We start from the raw sequence: 26,999 nt of genomic DNA, 5'->3' as shown, positions 1-26,999 counted from the left end.
TTAGGGCTCATTACATTTCTATGGGAAATCGTGTCATTTGGAGAGAGACCATAGTGGGATATGTCCAATCAAGATGTAGGTAGCAATCACCTCTAATAGATGTGAATGCCCATCCAAGTATACATCATGCCATGAATGCCAAGGCTTCTGTTTAACTCAAACACATCTAACACCAAACCTGTGTTGTTTGCATAGACATGAAACAATGACAACCATAGCTTGCATCTCCAGTAGCCAATCGGTTGTGGTTCCAGTAAGTTTAGGATGGTTGTGCTCTCTCCTCCCACCACCTTACCAGCACTGATGGCAAAATCAATGCAGGATATCAGGGTGGGATGATGAAATCTCAACACTGCCATCCCCTTCATGTGTGAAATCTCCATGAGGCTAGTAGAGTCCTTGCTGGTCCCCTATAGCTCCTCTAAGTAGACTACTGTCAACATTTATTGCTTCCAGGTCAAGGAGTTTCTTGGCTGTCCTAGTTTACAGGCTGGGGCAGCACAGGGTATGGTGTAGAATAAGACGCATGTCTGTTTCTTTTTACTTTTACGAACTGACTTGGTTTGGTTTCATCTTCTTCTAGGGAGGGAAGATACCTGTTAGATGGACAGCTCCAGAGGCCATCGCCTACCGCAAGTTTACGTCAGCCAGCGATGTCTGGAGCTACGGGATTGTCATGTGGGAAGTAATGTCATTTGGAGAGAGACCTTACTGGGATATGTCCAATCAAGATGTAAGTATCAGCCACATCTAATGGATGTGAACACCCATCCAAGTATACCTCATGCCATGAGTGCCAAGGCCTCCTCTGTTCTAACTTGGGATAGCAACCTCATGACCCTAAACTTGAATTCAGTCAGGAACGCAGAGACTGAAGTCTGAAGTGACCAGAGAGTCATGTGTGGAACACACTAGGTTCACCAACCACAAAGTCTATAAGGGCAGCAGGACTTTTCTGATTAGCCATGAGTCATAACTAGACCCTACCTAAACTAAGCAAGAAACTCTACAGCAATTCCTAGCCAATGTTTCTTTCTCATGATAGGGATTGGGAGGGAGGGGGGACACTGGTCTGAAAGTTCTAGACTGAGTCTACATCCTGTGCTACCTGTGAGAGTTGTACTGCTCTAAGCAGTTCCAGTTCCTGAAGCATTGCTATAGGCATAAAGAGAGGAGGTATAAGGAGCCGTTGTTCCCCAAGAACAGAGCAATGGTGAACCTGTGGTAATATCAGCAAAGAGGGCACTAAGAAAGCTTCCCAAAGCAGGTCAACTGCAGGCTGGCTGCAGAAGTAGGGCCCTGTCTATGGGAGGTGTGGAGTTCATCAATCTCCCTCCAGGCTGCCCTCCCTCAAGAGGGTGAGAATGGGAAGGAAGAGGCCATTAAAGAAAGATGCTACAAGTAGAGGCATATTTTTGGAGATGTTTTTTTCCGGATGGGAAGTTTGCTTCATAGTAAAGAGTAACAAAAGCTTTGGGGTGATGTGGGTCTGATAAGATGCCTGGATTTCAATATCACCTTTGGCCTGGGCTGTCCTTCCAGACCACTCCTCTTCTGTGTTTTGAGTGCCTACTGTCCCCCCCTTGGTGCTCAGAGGCTTGCAACTTGCAAAACCCACATCCATGTGTCTCTTGTTTCCTCTTCCCACCTTTACGGGAACAGTCCTTATCTATCCAAGGTTCTTAGCTGGAAGGGACAGGGCTATCCCCAGTGTAGCTCAATTTACTCAGCTCCTACAGTCACACTGTGAGGGAATCCATGCCTGGATGGCCTTGGAGGCATTCCCCAGCTTGTGAAAACTGCCCTCAGCCAGTCTTTATGGATTTTCTCTGAAGACTGAGAAAGGTGGCAGTGCTCTAGTTCAGAGCAGATGAGATGACTGCACCCATAACCAGGTCCTGATGGTAACCATGTGGCATCCAGGTCCTCTATTATCTGTGATTAGCCACACCTCGCCTCTGCTCCTGTAGTGTGTCCAATCAGTAAGCAATGGAGCTGACAGTAACTCGGCTGCCTTTATGAAATTGGCTGCACACATCTTCCATCTATAGTGTCTAAGTGAGAAATGCTAGCCAGACAATGCAGACCCATCTTGTCCCCACCCAGAGACCCTAATCCGATAAAGAACAATTCAGCTCACATAGAATGGATTACAAAACAGACAGGCGAGATTTGACACTTAAGATATTTGTGGGCAAGGCTTTCACTTGTGCTGAGAACAAATAGAATTTCTGACACCGGGTTTCAAGAATTCCCAAAACATTCATTCAACACAGTCAACTTGTGCTAATGGTGACTAAGCCTTGCACTTGCTGATTTCATTCTTGAGGGGTTTACAGTCCAGTGGCATATACTGAGGGTTTGGGGAGCATTTAGGGGTGGGGAGGAGGCTTCCTGGATGTTTGAGGTTTGAATGGAGACTCAGAGGAAACGTGAACATCTGCACAATAGTCGAAAATTCTCATTTTTGTGGTATTTTTTCCAAAACAAAATCCCCAAGCCTTGTCCCAAGTGTAATTCTCTTCCTAATGGGAACAGGAGGTGACATCATGCTCATTTAGAAATCCCCTGGGACCTGGCCTGGGAGAGAGACAGGAGGGGCTCCCAGCAGCCGGGCTGCAGTCACACTCATCAGAAAGCATAGAGGTGGTGGCTGTGAAGGATTTTACAGATGACAATTGAAAAGGCTTTAAGGAAGAGAATTGCACAGGCAAGTCGGAGTGCTGGTAATTGGGCTTCTGGAGCTCAGGAAGGTCTTTGAACATGTACAGAGAGTTTGTCAGCCAGAGAGAGCAACTTGGAACTTCTGCTGCTTGGATCTGATTGACAGAGATAATGAGAGTGGCAATGTCTGTGGAGAGGAGCTGCGGCTTCATTGAAACATCAGAGCTCAACTTAACCCACTCTGCCCTGGTTCTTCCAGTGCTCTGAGCTCCTCCACTTCACTCTCCCCAGTCCAGGGTCGAGTAGGTACCACCTGCCTCCAGCTCGCTAATGGGAAATGCGCTTGCGTTCAGGGACAGCCAAGAACTCAGCCCAGAATTTGAGGGAGGGACTTTGCTTACTTTCCAGAGATGCTGCAGCTACTTCCTAAAATACCTGAAAATACTCGGAATTTTCTCCAGGCTCCTGGGTCCAATCCAACCACCCCCACTACCATCTCTGGGGGCTCATGTGAACACAGGAGATACTCGCCTATCTCAGCATTTTGGTTTGGCCCTAGGATGTTTACTTATACTGGATTTGGGGGGCGGTATTCAAAGGAGTTATAGCAGCCTATGCAGCAAACTCAGATTAAGTTGCCTGGATTACTTCTGATACCTTGCTTCATTTCCCTTGTTTGTTTGTTTGTTCATTCATTTGTTCTTTCCTTCCTTTCTCTCTCTCTCTCTCTCTCTCTCTCTCTCTCTCTCTCTCTCTCTCTCTCTCTCTCTCTCTTTCCTTTTTTTAGAGGCAGGGTTTCTCTGTGTAGGCCTGGCTATCCTGGAACTGGCTTTGTAGACCAGGCTGACCTCAAATGCCACTCTTCTTAATATTCATAAACCTCACCCTGCTGTGAACCCAGGAAGGGACGTAGAACTTCTCCCAACTGATATTCACTCCTGTGAGGCAGGATACCCTGGGCCCTGGCCTTAGGCTAAGTCTTCCCATAAAATCCAAATGTGGTCACTGTTACTATAGTCAGATGTGTTGACTAAAAGTGTTTCTCCATACCTTCTCCTCCCCACTCTCCACATCTGTGAGGTAGGTGTGACAGAGAATGTTATCAAAGTCTTAATAGAGTTGTAACATTGTCTTTGATTTAACGATATTTTAATAATAGCCATGCGTATTATGCACTCCAAAACTGAGAACAGCTCTAAATCCTTAAAAGAGAATAAACATCTCCCAAGTGAAATCATGTCAAAAATGAGGACCGGCAGGTAAGTGCTTCCCAAACCCCAGTGGATGACCAAGGCTTTTTTTCCTCTGAGGTTGAGAGTTGTATTAATCAGCTTTCTTTCCCTTTCTATAACAAAACACCCGAGGACAACTATTTTAAAAGAGAAAAAGGGCTTTGTTTTTTGTTTTGTTTTGTTTTATATTTTTAAAGATGTCATTCCCAGTTGGCTGACTTCGTGGCTTCCAGGACTCTGTGAGACAGGACATCAGGGCCTGTGGCAGAGGAAGATGTTCATCAACTAGCAGAGTCAGGAAACAAAACGGAAGAGGAAAAGAAGGCAGGCTGCCAATACCACATTCAAGAGCATGGCTTCAGCGATGTTCTCTTTCTCAAGCCATCTCACACTTCCTGAAAGTTACATAACCTCCTTCTAGCACCATAGGCTACTGAACAAGCCTTGAACACATGGCCTTTGAAGACATCTAAATCACAAGAGTGTTACACTTTGAGTGTGAAATCCCCATCATAGGTTCATGTGTCTTCATACCTGGTTTCCAGCTAGAGATGCTGGTTTTGGAGAATGTGGAACCTTTACGAGCTGAGGCCTAGCTCACTGGCAAACAGGCCTTGAGGATTATAGGCAACCTCCCTTCTGGCCCAAGCTATCTGCTTCCTAGGTGGCACTGTATAACAAGTAATAACTGACCTTGACCTCTACCGTGCCTTCCAAAGCAGTAGACCATAACTCCATGAACCTGTGAGTCAAAATAGTTCTTCCTTGCCTTAAGTAGCTTCTGTCTGCTCTTAGCTATAAGAAATGGATCTCGTACACAGGATAAAGTCTTTAGAAGTATCAGTGCTTGGGTATCAGCTTGAATAGTAGCAGCAGGATCATCTACAGGAAATATCTGATGGAGTAAAGTCACCGCTACTTCATAAATATGAATATGGGAAGAGTTCCCATGGTTGTCCTTTTTAGAAACAGATGAGACATGGATATGGTCACAACGTGTCCTTACTGTGTGCTCGATGATCTCAAACACTATCTTCCTACTCTTCTCAAATGGCAGGAGCCTCTTCTTGCTTGCAGAGAAGATATCCACTAGAGAAAAGGTGTAGTGATAACTCCCTCCGTACAATGAGGACTTTTCTGTCAGCCATCTGTGTAGAATTAGCATGTACCCCATTCACTGTGTCATCTGGCTTTTCAAACAACGCACTGTGCAGGTTCCAATCCATTGATCATCCTTAGAGTTCATAGATTAAAAACAAGTAGACCTTGCACCCAGATCCACTTGCCAACACCTCCAGTCCCTATGTACTACTGTCACCACTCTGCTCCTGGATGACTTTTGTAAGGAGCTCTAAGAGCTAGTGACATTTTGATATCTTCCTCAAAAGAAGATCTGCATGCCAAGCAAATAGAAGAAATGCCAAAGCAAACACGAGGGCAGTTATCAGCAAGGTGGCATGGCTTAGGTGTAAAGCTCATGGGTAGAAGAGTTGGCACATATGTGAGTGGCCCCCATCCTCTTGATGCCCTTTCTGGGGTGCCTGGGTCCCCAGTGTAAGTGCATTGCTCTTGCTCTAGTGTTGCTCATCACCGTTCCTCTGAGATGGGGAGGGGAGTTGATTTGCTTGTGGGAAAAATTGGTTTGTAAAGCACTTTCAGGAGTTTAGGGAGAACACTAATGCCTTCTGCTGCCTTGCATAGAGGACTTTGGAATCCCCAAACCCCATGAGATTGGGGACCTGGACTCTAGCCCCTCCTGCTGGCCTTATTGAGCTTGGCCTTAAGTGACCTAACAGAGCTCCTCTGAGCCCTCAATGGACAATCCTGCTTGTCTCCACCATGTTTGGAGACTCCATGCCCCTCAGTCTGGTTTCTTGGAAGGAGTTAGAAACGGGCAGATGTCAATGAGCCAGGTTAATGGGGACAATACCCAGTTGCTGGTTCTCATGGATTCCTTAGCTTAGCTCCACCCTGCTTCAGCCCGTGATACCTCCAGGGCTCTAACTGAGTGCTGTGGCCTCCAGGGTTAGACCACAGCGCTGCCCCCACACACCTTAAAGGTGGGTATCCTACGTGTTTTAGCTGCAGCCTATCACCATATGTTGCACGCACAATATTTCATTGATTATCTCTCCACTTTCCTCATGGGGAAAATATGGCCACAATGTCCTCCAAAGAGGATAGAAGGGAATTTGACTGACAGCACTCTGAAGGAGAAAAAAATTAGTCAGTGCAATATACTCTTCAAAAGAGACCGTTTCTAGTCACTCATTATTTTATATAGTAGTGATACTGATGTGAAGGGTATGTTCATTTTCACCATATGAATGGAAAACATAATACACTTATTATCTCCAGTAACCTCACTTAATATTATCTCATATCCTATGGACTGTCCACACAAATTGCAAAAATATAAGCTGATTGAAGATGCTCACTTTTTGACCAATTTACAAGGTTAGAAAGAAAAGAATAATCGGTTGAAATGAATCTGATTTTTTTTTGTTAAGTTGAGGTAAAATTACCAGAAAATTACACAACTTCAAATAATTTTCTTTGTTGTTTGAGGTGCTTCACCTGTTTAATATAAAATCAATTCACAATTATTACAGACAATAAAATACAAACAAGCAAGAAGAAAAAACATAAAGAGCGTCCATGGTCCTCCCCGCTCAGAGGTGACCGTAATTTGTTCCATAGTGTATATCCAACCACGGCCTCTATGTATGTGTGTGTGTGTGTGTGTGTGTGTGTGTGTGTGTGTGTGTGTGTGTGTGTGTCTGCTGGGCTGTTTTGCTATGACATTTTTTATGAAAGCATGACTGTCTTGTACAGTTACACATCTCACCTTTGAGCTTGCCTGCGTAGCTCATTTCCACTTCAATGCTACACCACTTTACAGGCTGGTTAGAGTCCAGCTTTCTGTTGTTCTTTGAGCGTGCCCCTATACAGTCAAATGCTTAGAACTTGGGTCATATATGATTTTTCTCTAATATGAAAAGTGAAGAGCAGGCACAATTGACTTACATGATTTGAGAATCATGCAGTGTTGGGGGCTGGAGAGGTGGCTCAGTGGTTAAGAGCACTGGCTGCTCTGCCAGAGGTCCTGAGTTCAATTCCCAGCAACCACATGGTGGCTCACAACCATCTACAAGGTGATCTGTTGCTCTCTTCTGACATGTGGATGTATATGCAGCAGCGCACTCGTACATTAAATAAATAAAAAAATGTTAAAAGTGCAATGTAAAAGTACACATAAATCTGAAAAGTAAGCCACCAAAAGGTTCCAAAACATTTACAAAGTTCTTTTTCAGCAGAGGTAGTGAAAACCACCCATACTGGATTAGAGGTGTTCACTCACTCGGTGAGCCCACCTTGGTCTGTGGGCTGTTGTGGCTGCACTGAGGAGTTTCTTGACCTTGACCTCCAGTCCTTGTCAGGGTGCATCTCAGGAGGCTTAGGTCAGCCTCACACTGGAAGCATCTGAGGGGTCCAGGCATGAACTGGGGCTTGCTGATTCCTCTTCTCTCTTCCTTTCCCTTCAGGACTGAGAGAAAGAGGCCATCTCAGGCTTTTGGAGCATCCTTTATAAATAGCCAGGTTTCCACCTAACATCTGCCCCTGTTGTGATTTGATCTCCATGCCCTCTGTTTTCTTTGGTTTGTAGACAGTCTTTTAAAATAGCCCAGGCTAGCCCAGAACTCAGAATCCTCCTCCCTTGGCCTTTAAAGTGCTAGGTTTAGTCTGCATACCATGCTTAGCTCCTATGTTGTGTGCGTGCATATATGTGTGTGTGCACGCAACCGGCAGTGCTGCTACCCTCAGAGGCCAGAAACATTGAATCTCTCTAGAGCTGGAGTCCTGGGACTATAGGCCCCTATGAACTGCACAATGTTGGAGTTGGTTGCAGTATACACTCTTTACCATCTCTAGCTCTACCCACTCATTTTCAAAACCTATTTACGTTTTTATTTGTGTTTATGTATGTTTGTCGGCTTGTCTGCTTGTCTGTATGTGCACCACAGGGCGGGCAGTAGCAGACGAGTCTAGAAGAGGGGGTCAGATCCCATTGGACTGGAATTGGAAAAGGTTGTGATGTGGGCACTGGCAACCAATCCTGGATCTTCTGCAAGAGCAGCAAGTGCTCTTAACCAATGAGCCATCTCTCCAGCCTGCTGACCCTCTTATTCTTAATAAATATTTACAGAGACCCAGTTGTATCAGGCCCTGCACCAAGTACAGGAGACCCAAAGGGACAAAATCTGCTCTTTACTTCCTAGGTAGGGAATCCAAGATCTCAGAAGATCCTATGACAGGAAATATGTGGTGAGCAGTGAGAGCATCTGGGTCAGCCTGGCTGGTGAACACCCCATCTCTGGGGCGAGTATTCTAATGACTAGCTAGTAGGACAGTTCCTAGTTACAGTGATCCTTTTGTACCGATACAGGTCATCAATGCCATTGAGCAGGACTACCGGCTGCCCCCTCCTATGGACTGCCCAGCTGCCCTGCACCAGCTCATGCTGGACTGTTGGCAGAAGGATCGCAATAGCCGGCCCCGTTTTGCAGAGATCGTCAACACCCTGGACAAGATGATCCGGAACCCAGCTAGTCTCAAGACTGTGGCAACCATCACCGCTGTGTGAGTCTAGTGGAGCAGGGCAATGCCTCGATGTGGTGGTTCTCACGGCCAGGGGCATGGCTGGCAGCCTTTGTTCTGCCCTGGACCAAGTCGGAATAGCACAGATTGTTCACCAATGGAAGACATTCCCAGATTCCCTTCTTCATATCTTCCCCATCTGTAAAATACATTCCATTGTGGACAGATAGGCAGAGATCTGGTCTGGGTTCCACCAGCTATTGGCAGACAGCGGACTCAGCACTGGGCTCTATATTAGTGGACTGTATCTGATATGATCAGTGAAGCACTATTTCTAGGTGATCTTGTTCCTAAAGAGGCATCTTTTTGTTAACTGCATTAGTTTATCTAGGCTTGGAGTTTGGGCCAACAGTTAGATAGGCTATGGCTATGATTCCTGTGGGACAAAGAAATACAATGCAGATTCATTTGATATGAATGGATGCACAAAATAGCTGTCAGGTACATCTGCTGTGATTTCCTTAGATACATTTGCATTATTTCATTTCTTAACTTCTCTTTTCAACCAAAATGGAGTAGGTGAGGCCAGATCGGTCTCCATACCCAGTGTTGGTACTGGTAGGATGTAGTTCTTGCCATTTTGTGGTTTAAAATAATTTAGAAACAGATGATGATCATCATTAGATCGGTTGATCAGTTTTTAAAAAGTAAGATTGAGATGTTAATGGCTGATGTGGCAGAGTCCTGTGCAGAACACCCAGAGTCCATACCTCCATTTTCAGCAGAGAGGTATCTGGTGGTTCTATTGCAGAGGAGACAGGAAGGGCCAGAGTGTGTTGACTAGACACCCATGGAGATGGGGGCAAAGAGCAGGTCCTGAGCCTGTGAAGAGTCAGAGGCTTAGGACCAGCCAGTTGCTAAGCATGAAGTTGTGGAAGCTGCTTAGGCGGGAAAAAGCAAGGCCACTCAGCATCCTCTGGGCATCCGGCAATATCTTTATTTTTCCAAACAATGAGCACCTGTGGAAGGGCTTGCCGTGTGTTAGGGTTGAAGAGAGAGCTGGGGGTATGATAATTGGACCTGACTGCAGGGTGGGCCTTGTGAAGGAGAACACAAGAATCACCAAAGAAAAGAGAGTGTCTTAAAGCATGGGTGTGCAGAGATACAGGCCGTAAACTCTCATGGCCTAGAGGGAAATCGGATGTGAAGATGGAGTGGCATCGAGATAGCTGGTGTGAATATGACTGGCTCAGTTATCTACGTATCTACCTTGAGTCTGTTCAGAAAAGGACAGTTGTTGCTGGCTGGCTATTCCACTCCATGCTTTTCAAACAGCAGGGAAAGGAAGACGGTTGCCAGTAGATTTGGCAAGGTTGTGGTGAATCGTATGTATCTTTTACAGGACCACATCTTTGGGCGGGGAGTCACCATGATTTCAGTTGATAAAGGAGTCTTGTTTCCCCATCTCCTTCAACTGAATACCAGTATTAATCAGTTTGTGTTGTTGACTGACCTGTGACAATACCCAGAAATAAATGACCGGCCCCTCAGCTTTGGAGATGGTGCCAGGAGGGGAGGGAAAGGTCAGCCTGGAGTGTCACCTCTCTGCAGCTGTGGAGTCACCTGTTCTTCTGTCTCACCAGGCCTTCCCAACCCCTGCTTGACCGCTCTATCCCAGACTTCACGGCCTTTACCACCGTGGATGACTGGCTAAGTGCCATCAAAATGGTCCAGTACAGGGACAGCTTCCTCACCGCTGGCTTCACCTCCCTCCAGCTGGTCACCCAGATGACATCAGAGTAAGTGATGAGACTCTCCTTCATCCAGCCCAGAGCTAGGGGTTAAGGCCCTTTCCCTGCGACCTAAGATGATGCGGGTGAACGAGTCCTCTCTGAGTAGAACCAGCCTTATGGGGCTGTACTTTGGTAAGATGAAGTTGGGACATAGAGGCAGACTGAGGGTGCCGGCAGAGCTCTATTCTGGACCCCAGGTGAGCTTCCTAATAGTCATAGCCGTATGTGATTTGTCTAATAATGGAGGCTCTCCCCCACCTAAGGTTATAGACTCAGCGCATCAAAGAGAGCATCCAGATGGGAAGGAAGAACTCAGAAGCCTGCACTTGAGACCGAGTTGCAAACAGGGTACTGCACTGACTCAGAGCTATGTGGAGCGTCGTCCTCACGCTCGGACAACCCTTGTAAACAGACACACATTTCCATCCCCCCTTGAATTATTTACCAGTCTGCTCCTCCCCGCAGGAGTGTTGAGGAATATACAAAGTAAAATTATTCAAATAAGAGGAGAGCTAGGCAGTTTCCTAAAGATCCTCGTGGTCCATTATTTCCCCTAGAATGTTCCAAGCAGCATCAGCTGTGGGAAATGTTAATAGGTTCTCCTTGGAAAAAAGGTCCCACGGTCAAATAAATTTGGGAAATACTGCACACTCTATCACCCTTGTGGAGATTCACTGTTCATATTAGCATTATAAAGGCCATGAGAAATCCCGAAATAAAGAATCCCATTTCAAATTATTAAAGACCATAGAACCATAGTTTTGAGGGACAGGTTTTTATGGAACTGTGGTTTGGGAAATATTTATCTAGTTCCAATCTTTCTATTCAGCGGATTCTAAAATAGTAGGACACACGGGGCAAGATGGGACACAAAACTGCTTTTCTGGCTGCTGGTTCAATTTACATCTACCTCAGGGCCAAAAGGGGGCCCAGCCTTTGCTGGTCACTGGAATAGTCTGGGAACTTTTGAGAAGTAACGAAACCTTAGCCTGGGGCCAGTAGAGTGCTTGCCTGACCCGAGTCAAGCCTGGGTTCATCTTCCAGCATTGTGTAAACTGGAGATGCTGGCGCATGTGTGTACTTGGGAGGTAGGGAGATAGGAAATTCAAGGTTATCATCAGTTACCATATCCAGTTCAAGGCCAGCCTGGGCTACAAAATCCCTAAGTACTGATGCCACCTGCAGGATTCTGGTTAATTACGATGAGTCAGAAAACCAGGCCTTAGGGGATTTCCGTATTCCTCAGGCGATTCTGATGTGTGACAGAAATGAAGAAACGCAGGAAAGACGAGGTTCAGATTTCGCTTTTGCCTTCTGTACTCAAAGAAGTTCAAATAATCCAAGCCAGGAAATCAAAGCTTCCTTTTACACACACACACACACACACACACACACACACACACACACACACACACACAGCATACAAGTTACAGTGTGTGCTGACAGGATCATAATGGGATTCTGGTGGCCTATGACAGAGGACCCGTCAGCCCAGCAGGCAGCTGACAAACGTTAGCTGATCACCTGTTATATCTCAGGCACAGTACTAGACTTTGGAGTTTGTTGACAGTCAGGTCAGTTGCTGTATCCAGGAGAAAAGGCTGGAGACCCACTCTTAGCTTCTCACCGCAGTGCGGACAGACAGATTCCAGACACTGACTGCTTCCAGCCCATGCCTGAAGTCATGCTCCATTGCTGTGAGATTTACTCTTATCATAAATGATGGAATCTGGGTTTTTCTCCAGGGCGGTGCTTGAGTGTGCATCGAGATTAGAATCCACTGAATAGCAGTACATGCCTTTATCAAGGCCCATTTGCTGGTGATCCGTAAAAACGACAGCCCTACACATTTTGAATGGTTGCCAAATGTACAGCACAGAACTTAAAGAAATAAAGTTTGAAATGAACTGGCCTCCCCATCCTGCAGAGCCCAGAAGGATGCCTCTGGGTGATCAGAGAGCCTAAGTATGTGTTTATGGAGTCAGGACCTCTCTAGTCTGTTCACTCTCATCGGTCAGAGTCTTTTTATTTATTTATTTTTAGCATATTTCTCCCCCTTTCCTCCATAACTGAGTCAAATAAAGTCATTCCTCCAGACTGGGAAAAGTCACAGAAAAAGGAACCAGGAGAAGATTAAAAGGAAAGTTAAACTGAAAATTAAGGGATTTAGTTCAAAGTAAAACACGGCCACACAGGACTGGAGCAATTCAATTTGTTTCTTGAGAGATGAGAGATGGGACAAGAAAGAAAATGAGCAACTTGATAAAATAGATGGCGGGGCAATTTGTGAATTCAAAATTCACGCATGCTTTCCCAAAGCATTTGCTATAAAAGACACGGGCACTTTGCCTATCTCAAGCAGCTGCAGCCTTGGAGAGATTGACTACAGCTAAAGCGGGGTGGGGGAGTGGGCGTGAGGGCCAAGGCGTAGTTCATACAGACCCAGCCCAGGGTCTGTGAGGGTGTGCAGTGTACAAAGGACCAGGGAGCTTGGAAGAGATAAACGAGACCGTAGAAGAGTGTGAGAGGAGGCCCATTAGGGTGGCTGGGAACCAGGGGCTCTTGCATTTAAATCCCACTTCTCTCTGCTCACCTGCTCTGTAATATCCAGTGCATTGCTTCTTTGACACTTGTCTGAGAATGCACATGCAAAAGTAGTGCATGTGTCCTTGGTTTGTAGAGAGACAAAAGGAATAGTGTGCTCTATAGCATGTGTTTGGCCCATCACCTATCCATAGGAAAACTGATTGCTGTTAAACTTAATATTTGTGACTGCAGTATTCTCTCGGTGATTAAGAAACACATCCCTGTAGGATAGTATATAGCCCAGTGCTCTATACTGTTATCAGCTAAGGAAAGATGCACAGGTCCCCTTGAGGTCAAATTTAAGCCATGAACTTGTTCAGATTAATTCGCACAGCTCGCAGATGAATCCGATCCGAACCTCTATCCCAGCCACATTCTTGGGCTTCCTACTTGAGCAGATAAAGTTATTTTAAGATCACCCTTCTTAAAAAATGCATGGCATTAAAATTCAAACAGAGTCAGAGATTGGAAGCTCAGAGGGAAACATCAGAAGGCCAGGCAAGCCCCACAGCTTTTCAACCTCAGTGGGTGTTCACTAATTTAGGCAGAAAGCTCAGCAGAATAACCAAAGCACAGAGTGTGCACTTGGAGAGTCAGACACGGAGGAGAGGAAAATCCCAGTCCACCCAAGGGTCGTGGCCACTAGGAAGGGGCTGCTTCTGGATCCACGGGTGAGGAATAATAGCTCAAGTAGATGGTGGTGAGCAGGAGGGGTGAGGGCTACTGCACAGAGAAAGATGAGTTTGAGCAAGGTCATATCATAAGCGAGTGTGGGGGCAATAGAACCGTGCTCGCTGTGCAAGCATGAGGACCCGAGCTTTTCTCCAGATCATTGTGAAAGATGCTGGGTGAGGGACTGGAGAGATAGCTCAGTGGTTAAGAACACTGACTGTTCTTCCAGAGGTGCTGAGTTCAATTCCCAGCAGCCACATGGTAGCTCACAACCATCTGCAATGGGATCTGATGCCCTCTTCTGCTGTCTGAAGACAGTGACAGGGTATTCATATACATAATATAAATAATTCTTTTTTTTTAAAAAAGATGCTGATTGAGGTGGCATTGAATTATAATCCTAATACTGGGGAGGTAGAGACAGGTTGACCCCTTGGGCTCAGTGGCCAGACTGTCATAATTGGCATGCCCCAGGTCACTGAGAGACAATATCATAAAACCATACAAAATACAAAGCGTATGATAACTAAGTAATAACACTCAAAGCTGGCCTCTGGCAACTGGCCTCCATATACAAGCATGAATGCGTGTACACGACACGCTCACTAGAGACACACATTCAAACATATACAAATTAAATGACAATATGTATCAACACTATTCATACATACTTGGGCTAATTTAACTTAAGGTTCTGGGATTTTTAGTGTGGTTTTTTTCCCTACCCTACCTTTTTCCAGGATCATGCTCTTTGGTGATAAGTCAGAGCTGTGAAAAGCTGCCCTAACTCTTACGTTGCCTTCGTTTTCCCTTCTAGAGACCTCCTGAGAATAGGGGTCACCTTGGCAGGCCATCAGAAGAAGATTCTCAGCAGCATCCACTCGATGAGGGTCCAGATGAACCAGTCACCATCGGTAATGGCATGAGAACTCGATGTTCCTAGGGGAGGAGAGGAATGAAAAGGACCAGGGTCAAAGGGGAAGCAGAGGTTGACCACGGTGGAATGTGCCAGAAAGATCGGCTTCTTGGCTGAGAAACAGCTTCCCACCTGTGAAGAATGAACTGGACCTGCTGCCCATGGGCAACCGCCATTTCTCGGCCACGGAAGTGTGTAGAAGCCGTGGGAAACCAAACGCGTAATGATTAACGATAAAGACAGAGAAAGGTGACGCTAAACAGAAGCGAAGCTGAAACCGTATGCGTTGGGAACCAAGGAGAACTCAGTTCCCGTCCGAGAGGGTCTGGAGTTACCCGTCTGCAGGAAGAAAGGAAGGAGGTGGAGGGAAGAGACAGGAGCCCTGGGCTGTGCCATGCTCTCCCTCGCCAATGACATTCTTTTCTTTCCTCCATTCGTACTCCTCCCTCAGAGCCCCTCCTCCCTCCCCCACCTCCATTTCCCTTGCTCATGACTCATGTAGGGAAGTTTCTTCAAAATAAAACCCAGCTCCTGCGTCTCCAGACGTCGTCTGTCAGTTGCCAAAGGACTTTGCTGACCACTACTGCATGGGGATCCAACCGATTCAATTAATGTCTTCATATTGAAGAAGAGATGTACCTTCAATTGAAAACCTTGTTTTTCTTTTGTTTGCATTTTCTGCAAAAAGGAAAAAAAAAAAGAAACCACAAATTGGAGAAAAAAAAGAAACACAAATAGAAAAACCTGTTTCCGTGTGCGAACGCACACGTATGTGTGTCTGCGTTATAAAATGACCGTGCTTGTTCGTGACAGATGCAAACAAGAAAAAAGAATTGGGGAAGGTTTTGGCCCTGGGAGGTCTCAAGGGGCTGGAATATGCTGTTGGCCTGGCTTTCTGCTTGGGCCACTGGGAAGAGAAAAGGGGGAGGGAACGTAAAGGAAAGAAAAAAAAAAAAGATAGTCTCTGAAGAGTTTGCAAATTAAGACAGGAAACAGGTGAGTGGTTTGAATTGGATGCAGTGTGGGCCGTTCTAGAATGATGCTGACTGAAGAGTTACTCTTTGATAAGATCTGAAGAAGAGGAGATGGAAAGGATTTCTGGAGAATGTTCTTCCACATCCCCGGAACCAGCGATTTGAGAGGCGGCGAGGGAGAGCTCTCTCTTGCCCGGCCCGTGGACTGGCTGAAGCCGCGTGGCATGGAGGAATGTTTCTGTCATGTCTGCGTTTCTCTTCGCATTCCTTCCTGTACCTCATTGTTCATTGTTTGATTCGCTTTTGTAAATTCCACCTAACATTTAAATATTTTTTAATTTCTCCTTTGACCTTAATCTCCTTGCTAATTTTATCTGTCTGATTAAAAAGAGAAGAAGCATGTCTGGGTTTACGTAAGATGTTGTCAGAGTGTGTCCCTGGACCCTGGTCTTAGCTCACACACTAAGAAGTTTACGCCCAAGCTTTCGACTGCCCTCTCTTGTTACATCTGTGAGAGAGAGAAGAGGTCTGAGCAGGAACCTTGGCTCCAGACTTGACACATAACTTAAGGCAGTGCGAGCCTTTTCCTCTAGGCCTGGGTAACTGATTTGGGAGTATCTTAGTTTCGTCTCTGCGGTTTGTGATCAAATTACTGTGGCAAAAGCAGCCCAAGAGGGAAGAGGTTTCCTTGACTCACGGTTCCAGGTCATAGTCCATTATGGCAAACAAGACAACACATCAGGAACTCGAAGCATCTAGCCACATTTCCTCCACTGTTGAGAGCAGAGAGAGAAGGAGTGCATGTATGCTCACTTGTGCTCAGCACCCTTTCTGCTCTCTACAATCAAAGCGAAGGGGGGGAATGGTGCTGCCCACAGTGGGCTGAGCCTTCCCATGTCAATTAAAGTAATCAAGACAATTCTCCCCGCAAACCTGATCTTTGTAAACACTTTTGAGACTCTCATCCCTGGGGATTCTAGGTTGTTCCAAGCTCACAGTTAAAATAACTATTACAGAGGAGTTCTGACCTTGAGTTACCAGCCCCAGACTTCCATAGCTGGAAGCGTGGAAATGACGCTATATCCCAGGTGAGCACACTTCAAAGCATGACTATAAAACTGACCCTGGAGGGTGAGAGAGGTTGGGGAGAGAGAGAGAGCACCCTTCAGCAAATTCCCATGCGGTCTGCAGAGGACTCCAGCTCAGCCAGGAGGATGGAAGACAAAATCTCCATTTAGTTGATTAACAATTACATGCACATTTTACTAATTATACTCAAAGACCTAGTCCATGAATGTCTGCCAAGCCTAAGACATATGATCAATCTATTGCTAGTTTTCCCAGGAATGAGTTTTGATTTATCGCCATGTTCTTTAGACAGCGTCTCTTACCTGAAGTCTTCTCTGTAGCACTACCAATATCAACCCCCACGCCCTGCCTTCTTGCTGTAGTTCATGCTACCTCCTTCAGTTTGGTGTTTCCATGAGGTACCAGAAAGGACAGAGAACACAAACCACACAGAAGAAAACAGGAGATAGCAGCCAAGCCCAGGAAGTAGACATAGTTCTCGGTGACATTGGCATAAACAAATGCTCAACGACCTCAGGCCTGCCCAGCAGGACCTGGTGTTCCAGTCTAAGCTGCCCAGATTCACCCATAGATCATCAGAGTGCAAGCCATAGGAAGAGGACTATGGAGTATCACTAACAAGACAGGCATTTAGTTTTTTGCATATGTTACATAGCTGAGTTCTTTTTCTCACTATAAACCTGAGAAGACACAGTAGCTCCTGCCTCGTTCCCACTCTCAGACTCAGAATCTCAGGAACAAAGAGCCTTCCTAGGTCACACAGTGGACTGAGCATTTAAGATGGGCATTTGGCCCTTACTCCTCACCATTGCCCTAGTGGGATGTTATACCAAAGTGTGGCTTGACATCACCTGGGGAGGTTGTGAACACAGGTCACAGGACCCACTTTTGGGTTTCTAATTTGCTAGGCCTGGAGGGAACCTAGAACTTACAGATGGTGCTGATGCTGCTGGCCCAGGGACCACACTGTGGAAACCTCTGCACTACATTAACTTTCCCTGCTGAGAACTTAGGCTGTTCCGTGTGAACACACCGGCTCAGAAAGTGGTATTGCTGGGGTTCCCTCATATAGAGGCATGGACCCTTACATTTTTGTGCATGAAGTGATAAGAGACACTGGCATGCAGAGTCTGCTGCAGAGAGGTGACCCTGTTCATTGGGGTTGAGGGGACTTCCTTCTCTACTTTCTAAGAGTTCCCTTGGGAGGATGCTCCCTCACACTGCAGCCTTTCCCTCTTGATTTCAGTTGCTTGTGCTGCTCCACCATTCTCCAACTTAGACATTTGTGTGTGGGGGATTATTGGTGGTGGAACTCAGGACAAGCACTCTCCCAACTGAGCCACATTCTTGGTTAAGAGCTTTACTTTGTAAATATAATTTACTATTTGAGATCTCATACATGTACGTAATGTATTTTGTGAATAGCTATCCCCCACTTTCCAACTCCCCCTGGGACCTTCCACATCCCCCTCCCAGATTTTGTTTTCTTTATTTTTGTAACCCATTGAGTCAGGTAGTGCCACTTATAAGTACAGAGATATTGAGTCATCCACTGGTCCTTAGGCAACTTACCAGTGGTCACATCCTTGAAGAAAAACAAGTCTCCTAGCAGCCATCATCTGCCAGTAGTTCCCCAGCTGTGGGTGGGGCTTGCAAGGCCCTCCCTCAATTGTGCTAGGGGTTGACTGACTTGGTCCTATCAAGGTAGCCACAGCTCCTGGGGACATAAGAAAATCCCATGTCACATCCAGAACTTAAAATATATGTAGTAGCTTGTGGGCTAACAAACCAAACTAACAGGCTGCAGGCCACAAACTTGCAGTGCCATGCAGGATGTGGTTCACACAAAGGAGACCACTAAGAGTCAGTGGGTGTGGTCTGATTGGCAGGCAGGCCAGGGTTTATAAGAATGGAGACAGTTTATGTAGGGAAACCTTAAAGATATCCTTCTCCTCCTATTCTCTCTCTACCACTCCAACACTCGCAGGGAAGAATGAAGACTTGTGAAGAGGACACGGAGAGCAGTATCTATTTAGACAGGATTCTGGGAATACTGGGGTGGAGTTCAGTGAGGCAGCAAACAAGAGGGCCAAACTACATTGTTGAATAAGAATTGCAAAATCCTGATAGCTCTGAGGATCTTTGTGAAGTAACCTGGGGATTTCATCATTGTTTAAAAATAATGTTCTGTCACCAACTGGCTGAGGATAAATTAAGTCCCTTGCAAAAGGGAAGGCTGCAATGGTGTCCTGCAGCACATTGGTCCCAATACCCAAAGAGGTCCAAAGATTCAGCAGACTGACCTCTGCAGTCGCCATGCCATACCCTACACAGAGAAGTCACAGGGTCACTTTCAGAAACAGATTTGTGTCTTCCCAGAAGTCAGTGTGCTCCAGAAAGTGCTACAACCCCCAGGGTCACAGAAAGGTGGTCAAGAGGTGGAAAGAGAGTGTGGGTCAGGTTGGAAGATTGAGACAAATGGTGACCGTGTTCGCTATTACCAAGTCTTGGGAGACCAGGAAGAGATACAAGGACAAACCCAGTCCTTGGCAGAGCACAGGCCCCAGAGACAGTGCAGATGAATGGTGGGGAATGAGCCTCCACTGCACTTCTGGGGAAGGGATCAGTCACTCCCCAGCACCTCTCTGGGCTTGCCTTGTTATCAAGGGCCCTGAAAGTGGGGCTGGGGTGGGGATCTAAGCTGTTGAGAGTCACAACTTAGTACGTCACAATTCCTGGTAATTCTCAAGTGAAAGAGGACACAGAATATGTCTTCCTGGCCTCTGCGCTCACGTCAGTACATTGCCTGGCTGGTAGAAGGTACTAAGATTTTTGGTGCCGGAAAAAAGTTTAAACTGAGTTATTGTTTCACCTCTAGACATCTGTGACCTCAGACAGCATGCTTTAAAATAAGTTAATCCCCAGGTATTTCGCTGGGATCTTCAATAATTACTCTTAACTGCTATCAGTTCTAGTCTACCCTAATTTTAGATTTGTGATGTTTAAAACGCTCCCTTTCAACCCTGTCGGAATCTTTAACAAAATGTCAGAGTCTTCTGTAGAGCTGCAACCAAGGCACAGCCATTTCCCACTGTGTGTTAGTCATGACACAAAGGCCCCAAGAGGCAACTTGACTTGTTCCTGGTACAACAAAGGAAAATCTGAAGTGCAGAGGGCAGCAGGCCTATCTGAAGAACTCAGACTGTATCCTGACCCCCTGAACCTGGAGACTCTATAACACCAAGGAGACTTGTCAAGCTGTGGGGACTGCTGGGGCCTCTTCTGACAGGGAAATTTGACTGGTACATCATATTTTCTCTTTTGGGGGGACCTAGAGGCAGAGGTCTGTGTTGCCCAGTCTGGCCTCCAACTGGTTATAAACTTAAGACAGCTGTCGTAATCCTCTTGCCTCTACCTCCCAGAACTGAGAGTTAAGGTGTGTACCACCATGCCTATTGTATGTTTTGTTGAGATTGGGATCCCATGCATGCAAGCCCTCTCCCAACTGAGCCACAACACCAGGCCTACATCTATATTTTAACAGCGCTTCTACACTAACAATTTCTTCTGCTTCCAAGATTTATTTAATCTCCCGGAAGACACCCTCACTCAGAATTCTGCCTCCTGTTCACCAGAGGGAATAAAACTTAAAACACTCAAACAAAGCAAATGTATGGGCAAACAAGCTTCCTCTAAGCTCCTGAGCCCGTACCATTCTGTTCTCCTGGAAGAGAAGCCGCCAAGTACTCAAGAACATTTAGGTTGCCTCTTCTGGCCTAACTGAAGCTCATAGTTGACTGTATGTGAACAATGGCCAAGCTCTGAAAACAACCTTCGGCCATGAATGTAAAGACGAGTTCCAGGCATTGACTTCGTAAGTGACTTGATGGATAAATGAGTAGTGTCTTGGGAGACCCACCATTGTCCTGAGCAGTCAAAGACCGTGATTCCCTAGGCTCTGCTCAGCTGGAACTAGAGTGGAAGGAGTTACCAAGCTGAGGTCTTGGATGAGCAGTGGAGGGAACAGCTTGTGTTTGTTCAAGCTTCAGAAGTCAAATGTCATATCTGTGGGATCATAGGTTGTTCTTTGCGGCCAAAGAATAAAGGACTAGCTGTGGGTAGCTGGAGGGGTAGGCAGAGCCTGTACCATGAATGACCTTATATGACAGCATAAGGGACCCGGATATTAGTCTGAAGATGAGCCTGGAAAATGGATTAAAGCAAGAAATGTCCACTTTATATAAGATGATAGCCACCAGATAGAGACTGGAAAGGTAGGTATTAAACCCAACTTTGAAAGACTAATCCAGGGGTTGGGGATTTAGCTCAGCGGTAGAGCACTTGCCTAGCAAGCACAAGGCCCCGGGTTCGGTCCCCAGCTCTGAAATAAAAGAAAGAAAGAAAGACTAATCCAGAGGTTGGTAATTAAGACAGAAAGCCGTGGTTTGGGGGGTATATTTGTAGAAGGAGCAGGAGGGATGAAGCAGACAGGTCTCAGCAGAGGAGGAAGTGGATTGTCTGTCAGGAGTCAGCAAGGAAAAGGCCAAAATGATACCCCTCAGTCATATTTTGTTTAAGTACCTGGGTGTGTTCTGATACATCAGCTGAGATCAGGAATAGTAAGGAAGGAAGAAACACAGAGAAAGAAGACATGATATGTGAGTTGCCCATGGGTACAAAAGTCAAGACAAGAAATTGGGGCTGGTAATGTACTCTGAGGAGGCATCCTCCGCCTGATATAAATCAAGTCACAGAAGCAGAAGTTCTTGCATGTGAAGAAGTTCTGGTATGTGAAGGTGGAGAGAGAAGTGAGCTTGCACACAACTTTGATACACAGCCTATTTATCAGCCATCTGGACAAATGAAGGTTCACAGAAGAGGGCGAAGAGAGCTTCCACAGGGGGAAGGGAACATCAGGAGCTTGCGGTGCTCACACAGAGGAACACACGTTAGAGAAGGAACCATTATCTCAAGGTCCAATGTTTCCGAGAGGACTGATGCAAAGTGAGCATTGAAAAGGAGCCAATGGAGGCAGCCATGTTGTCAAACACCTGTGATCCCAGGACTTGGGAGGCAGAGGCAGGAGGATGAAGACTTCAAGGTGAGCTTGGGTCACCTTGGATTATATGAGATCAAATTGTCCAGGATACATGGAACCAACTGTTGTGGCACGCTCCCATAATCCCAGCATTAGGAAGCAGAGGCAGGAGGGTGGCTATGAGTCCTATGCCAACCTGGGCTACATAGAGGCCTTGTCCAAGAGAGAGATGGAAAGGATTCCGCCTGTGAGTTTATGTCTGGGAAGGTAGGACTGACCTTATTTAGGGCAAGTTAACCAGACAGGTAGCAGAAGATAAAGGCTGAACAGAGGGGAAGGAAGACCATAAACTTTCAAATTCACTGGCTGAGAGTGGAGAAGAAATACACAAAGACAGCCGGAGGAGGCTCCTTTTGCTTGTTGCTATTTTGCTACTTCTTAATGGGAAGGGCTTGGGCATGTTTAAAAGCTAATGAAAGAGAATGCGTGTGGAGAGCAGCAGAGAGGGAAGCTAATTGAGAGGGTCAGGCCCCTCGAAAGCTGGGAGGGCAGGTGGGAAGGATGCGCTGCTCCAAGCAGAAGCGATTCTAATTTGGTCTGGAAGACGAATGGAACGAGAACTGACTCGCGTTCCTAGCAGAACTCAAGCTCACCTTCCAATTTCTTCACAATCTAATCACTTAGCTCTTGAGGCCTCCTGTGTGGAAGCACCATGATTGAACTCACAGGCCTCCCCGATGCAGCCCTGCTGAAATGACAAGGCAGGCACACTGCCGAGGATGGACTAGGTAAGTAGACAGGGAGAAAAGCCACTGAGGAAGAATGAGATGTCATCACAGACTCCTGTCCTGCTCAGAACCCCACTTGGCTACACGTCACCAGTGAGATGAAATCCAAATTCCTCGCCATGCACTGGAGGTCCAATGCCACCTTCCCAGCCTGATCTCCAATAAGGCAATCCCAGCAGTTTGGCCCAGCCCATTTCAAGCCCAGTGACTGCTCTCTCGGGACACTTCTCTAGAACTAGAGTTCCTTCCAATCCCCAGCATAAAAGGGCGTAGTGCCAGTTCCAGTGTGTCTTGTGAAGGTGACCCTGTCTGTGGCCAGTCATCTTTGTCTCTGCCTTCTACACGGCCATTCTTTCTTCTTTTACAACTCGACTTAGTTGGCTTACCTAGCCCGTTGGCTTCTGGGTGGCAGGGATAGGACCATATTCACTTTAAAAAAAAAACCTTTTGTACCCAAACACATAGATGTTTATAGAAGAGATGGCATAGTCAGGTCAAGAAAGACTCAAACCCAAATGACAGAGTGACCTGGAACATTGGTAGTCTCCTAGGACTAGGATTGGAGAGAACCCCAGATACATATGATGGCAGGTGTGCTCAGAGGCCCCCATAGAGATAAGAGTGAGAGATCTAAATCTCTATGTGGAATGGTAAACACTGGACAATAAAAGGGAAATTTTGAGTCATCCTATTGAATAATGCAAAGGCCTGACAATAGGATCAACTGGGGCAGTCAGTGGGATTGGGCCATCTATTCATCAGGATTAGAGTCTTATCCTTCACACTGGACCCCCCTCCCTTCCCCACAGCCCCTAGTATCCCAGGAACTTGGGTTGGGAGATAGAAAATGGACCCTGACCAGAGGAAATCAGGGCTTCAAAGGACATTCATGGGGCTATTTCTGAGCTCCCAGGGGTTTGTAGCATGCTGGGTGTACATCATAATGGCCAGCCATTGGTTGGTCATTCCTCCAGTCTCTGCTCTATCTTTGTCCCTGCACTTCTTGAAGATTGTGTGGGAATTTTTAGCCCTCCACTTGGAGTCCTGCCTGGCTACAGGAGGTGACCACTTTAGTCTCCATATTCCCCACTGCTGGGAGTCTCAGCTAGAGTCACCCTCAAAGAATCCCTGCCCAGGTGGGTTAGTACGGGGGGGGGGAGCTCCCCCTTAATAAGAGGAGAAGAGGAGGGGGCGCCAGAGAGGAACTTTTTGAGGAAGGGCTGAGAGGAGAGGGGGGGGTTGGAGGAGAGGGAGGGCTGTGATCTGGTTGTAAAGTGAATGCATAAATTAATGGAAAAATCAAAATGACATAGCATTAATTCAGTGTTGCCCTCCAAGTAAAGCCACAGCCCGTCAGGGCAAGTCTAAGCCTGCTTAGAGGTCAAGTCTTCAGCCCAGGGTAGCGTTAGCCAGCTTGGCCTCTGACTGTGGTACGCCAAAGTGAAAACTGACAAGGAAACAGCATGGCTCGCTAACAGATAGCTCAGGAAAACAGAGAGAAATTGCTTTTCCAAGCAAGCGCGGTGTATGATTGGACAGGTTACCGGTCTCCTTGAAACTGTCTTCCCCGTATTCACAGAAGAAAATGCTAAGCCAAATGCAATTGGAATGCTGGGTTGCAAGAGCCCCAGGTGGGTACCACAAGCTACCTGACCAGATACTGAGGAATTTGCAGAATGTTCAAGTGTGCAGGAGCGGGCATGAAAGTCAGTTTGGGACTTACCTGCCCACATCAGGTGCCTCCACAGGAAATGAAGGCCTTAGACACTGCCCTGGATCTACCTGTAGGGACAGACAGGGCTCTTGGGCACATGAGGAAGGGGTTTACCTTTTGATGAATCACCGTGGTTCTCTGTTGACTCCCTAAGATGGCATGCCTCTTTCTCTGCCTGGCTAGGAAAAGTCTGGATGCAGGAAGCTGAGCATCCAAGCACCTGTCTCTAAAGCTCAGGAGGAATTGTCCTCTTTGATCACAAACATCTCAGGGATTTCTGACCACAGTCAGAGATGTTCAGAGAAGGATGGGCTGATTAGGGTAGCAGGCTTAGGTATGGGAGTGTCAGCTACACGTGTTCTACATTTAGAATTTAAAGTAAGACTTTCCAGCAGCTAATTAGAGAAGGTGCTCCTGGGGTGGGTACTGAAATTACAACCACTTGAGAAGTTCTTCAAAATAATAATCACAAATTCAATAATAGACTTAATGATAGCAATTGTAATTTTTTTTTTTTTAGCATGCTTACTACAAAGCTAGGCAAACTGATTACTCCGGTATTCCGATGCCCATTTTGGGAAGGAATTTGCGAAACAGCTCGGAGATGCTCAGGCAGCTTGATCAAATCTAGATCATGCTGAAGAGGTGGATTTGAATTCTGATTATTTATCTGAAGTGTGTGTGTGGTCTTTGAGTCATTGAGTAATTCCATTACCCAAGCTTGATGCCTTCTAAGAGTACTTTACGCATTTCACATGTCTACCGTGAAACACGGTGATTTAAGCACACTGTGAGGTGATATGTCTGGAAACGGGGATGGATTTATGTGCCAGGGTGAAATGAGGGGCCACATATAAACTACATATTAATAACATAAGGTCACATAACTCAGCTCTTGGTTTTTGGAGCATGTTCAAAAGTTGACAGCCAGTGTGAGTTATCTTTTTCCAAGTCTACAAATTTTGGAATAAAACCTAAAAATAAAAATAAATGAATCAGGCCCGGGGTTTGTTGTACAAGTCTCCCCCACTTTCTGATAAAGGTCAACCCTTAATCTTTGCAGACTTGGGGGTTTTGCAAAGTTCACTGTTGCATGTAAGTGTCATTGGAACCATTGCTACACCCTACTTTGCATGGGCGCAGAGGCTACATTTAAACCTTACCTTGGGTGACTCCCCAGGCTGCCTGTCCAGGATTGGACCCATGGCTGAATTTGAGACTTTTTTTTTTTCCAGAATGTTGCACCGACATGTGGCTTGCTCATTCAAACAGGCCAGTGACCTCTCTTCCTGGTACTAAATGAAATCCTTTGATTAAAGTCCAATTTCTGGGCCTGTCAGTCAACATGAAGAGTTTTCTTTAGCTAAATAACTGTCCACAGACTTCCTTTGACTGAAGTGCCATCCTCAGGGGTCAACTTGCTTGATGGGTTTCCATGGTGTGTTGAGTAAACTGTCAAATGGCAGAATATTTTTTAGGACGTATGTGTCCAAACTCTTTAAAATTGTTGCGCATTTATTGTGAGTTGTATTTAAGAAAAATATGTCTAATGTAAAAACTATGCACTATTCTAGCAGAAATTTCGAAGAATTCTTTTGAAATAAGGAATTCCAGTAAAACTGTGTCTTGTCTTCTCCTTGGACATCTTTAGCCTCTCAGCTCCACCCAAAGGAATCCCCGAATCCTGCAATTGACTTAATCATTGAATCCAGGTAACTTTGCCTTCATTCACCACCTACTGAAGAAACAAAGGATCATTCCTACCCAGTGGTCACCATTATCCTTTTTCTTTTTATTTCTTTGTTGTGCATGCTGGGCAAGCCCTCTACCAGGGAGCTATGTCCCCAGTCCACCATGATTCGGTGTGACACCTCCCAGGGTCAAGATTGAGTCACGCTTACTACAGCTTTCTAGGCCTCCTGGACCGCCATCTCAGTCACATGATTCCATCTACTGAGAGCAATGATGACTGCGGCTGAGCCCGGCACCTGGTGAGGGGTCTCCCCAAAGGGTGCAGCAGGTGGCACCAACTTTGCATTCACTTTCCCCCGTGGGAACGGGCTTCTCTGCTTCAAGGCGACCTCCAGTCTTAATCACAATCTGATGTTTTTCAAACGCAACGTCTACTGCGGCTTTGAAAGATATTCTCTCTGACATCCAATTTAACAATTAACAAGGGGTGGTGTTTTTTTTGGTTTTGTTTTTTATTGTTCTTATCCCCACCATGAGGTTTAGCTCCTGCTGGGATGTTTCAGAGACAGGGGCAGTTTGCCAAGCATTAACTTGGCTGGCCCAGGGGGCATTACTGTACAGCTGATTTCATAGGAGTGAACATCATTCCTTTGGTCTTATTTGCAAACTGTCAGATGGCGCTGAGAGTTAGTTAACCGTTTGTGGTCCTGAGTTCTACGGCTAGCGGGAAACTCAGCGTGGAAAAGAAGAACAAGACCAAGGATTTCTTATAGATTTAGTGCAGCAGGGGATGACAAACTATTTTTTTTCCTGTAAAAAAGAAGATGCTAAATATTTTAGACCATGTGGTCTCTGTGGCAACAATTTAACTTTCTCCATTGTACTGTGAAAATATTCACAGATAGTATTTGAATGGACTAATGGGTACGGCCACGTTTCAATAAAATTTTATTTACCAAAGCAGGTGGAGGGTTATTTAAGTTTTATGGGTAGTCACTGATGAATTTTGGTCTCACTTATTGGTCAGAACTCTTGATCTAGAAGGTCAACTTGGGCATGATCTATAAATGGTGGCCTAAAGGGGCATGTTGGGAGTCAGAGAGGTGGCAAAAACAGGAAATGAAACTATTGCTAGAAAAAAATCTCATCGGCTAAATCTGGATCCCAGTTCTAACCACCCTTGTCAGGCAATTCTTACTTGAAAGTGAGTTATAGATATTTGCACTGTATTCTAACATAGCT

The 26,999-nt window shown here is 46.0% G+C and overlaps 1 protein-coding gene across 1 annotated transcript in view; it reads left to right on the top strand.

Moving 5' to 3' along the window:
• The window catches only part of Ephb1 (EPH receptor B1), a 433,582-nt gene extending 417,746 nt beyond the window's left edge, over positions 1-15,836 (top strand). Inside the window, exons 13-16 of the mRNA XM_032910279.1 lie at positions 584-733; positions 8,344-8,537; positions 10,139-10,294; positions 14,364-15,836. Coding sequence (XP_032766170.1) covers positions 584-733; positions 8,344-8,537; positions 10,139-10,294; positions 14,364-14,472 — 609 coding nt within the window. The 3' untranslated portion in view covers positions 14,473-15,836. The remainder of the gene's footprint in view (positions 1-583; positions 734-8,343; positions 8,538-10,138; positions 10,295-14,363) is intronic.
• Positions 15,837-26,999: the final 11,163 nt, after the last annotated feature.

This window comes from Rattus rattus, chromosome 8 (assembly GCF_011064425.1).
Source record: "Rattus rattus isolate New Zealand chromosome 8, Rrattus_CSIRO_v1, whole genome shotgun sequence".
In the NCBI taxonomy this organism is placed as follows: Eukaryota; Metazoa; Chordata; class Mammalia; order Rodentia; family Muridae; genus Rattus; species Rattus rattus.
This window is presented reverse-complemented; position numbering and strand designations above follow the sequence as displayed.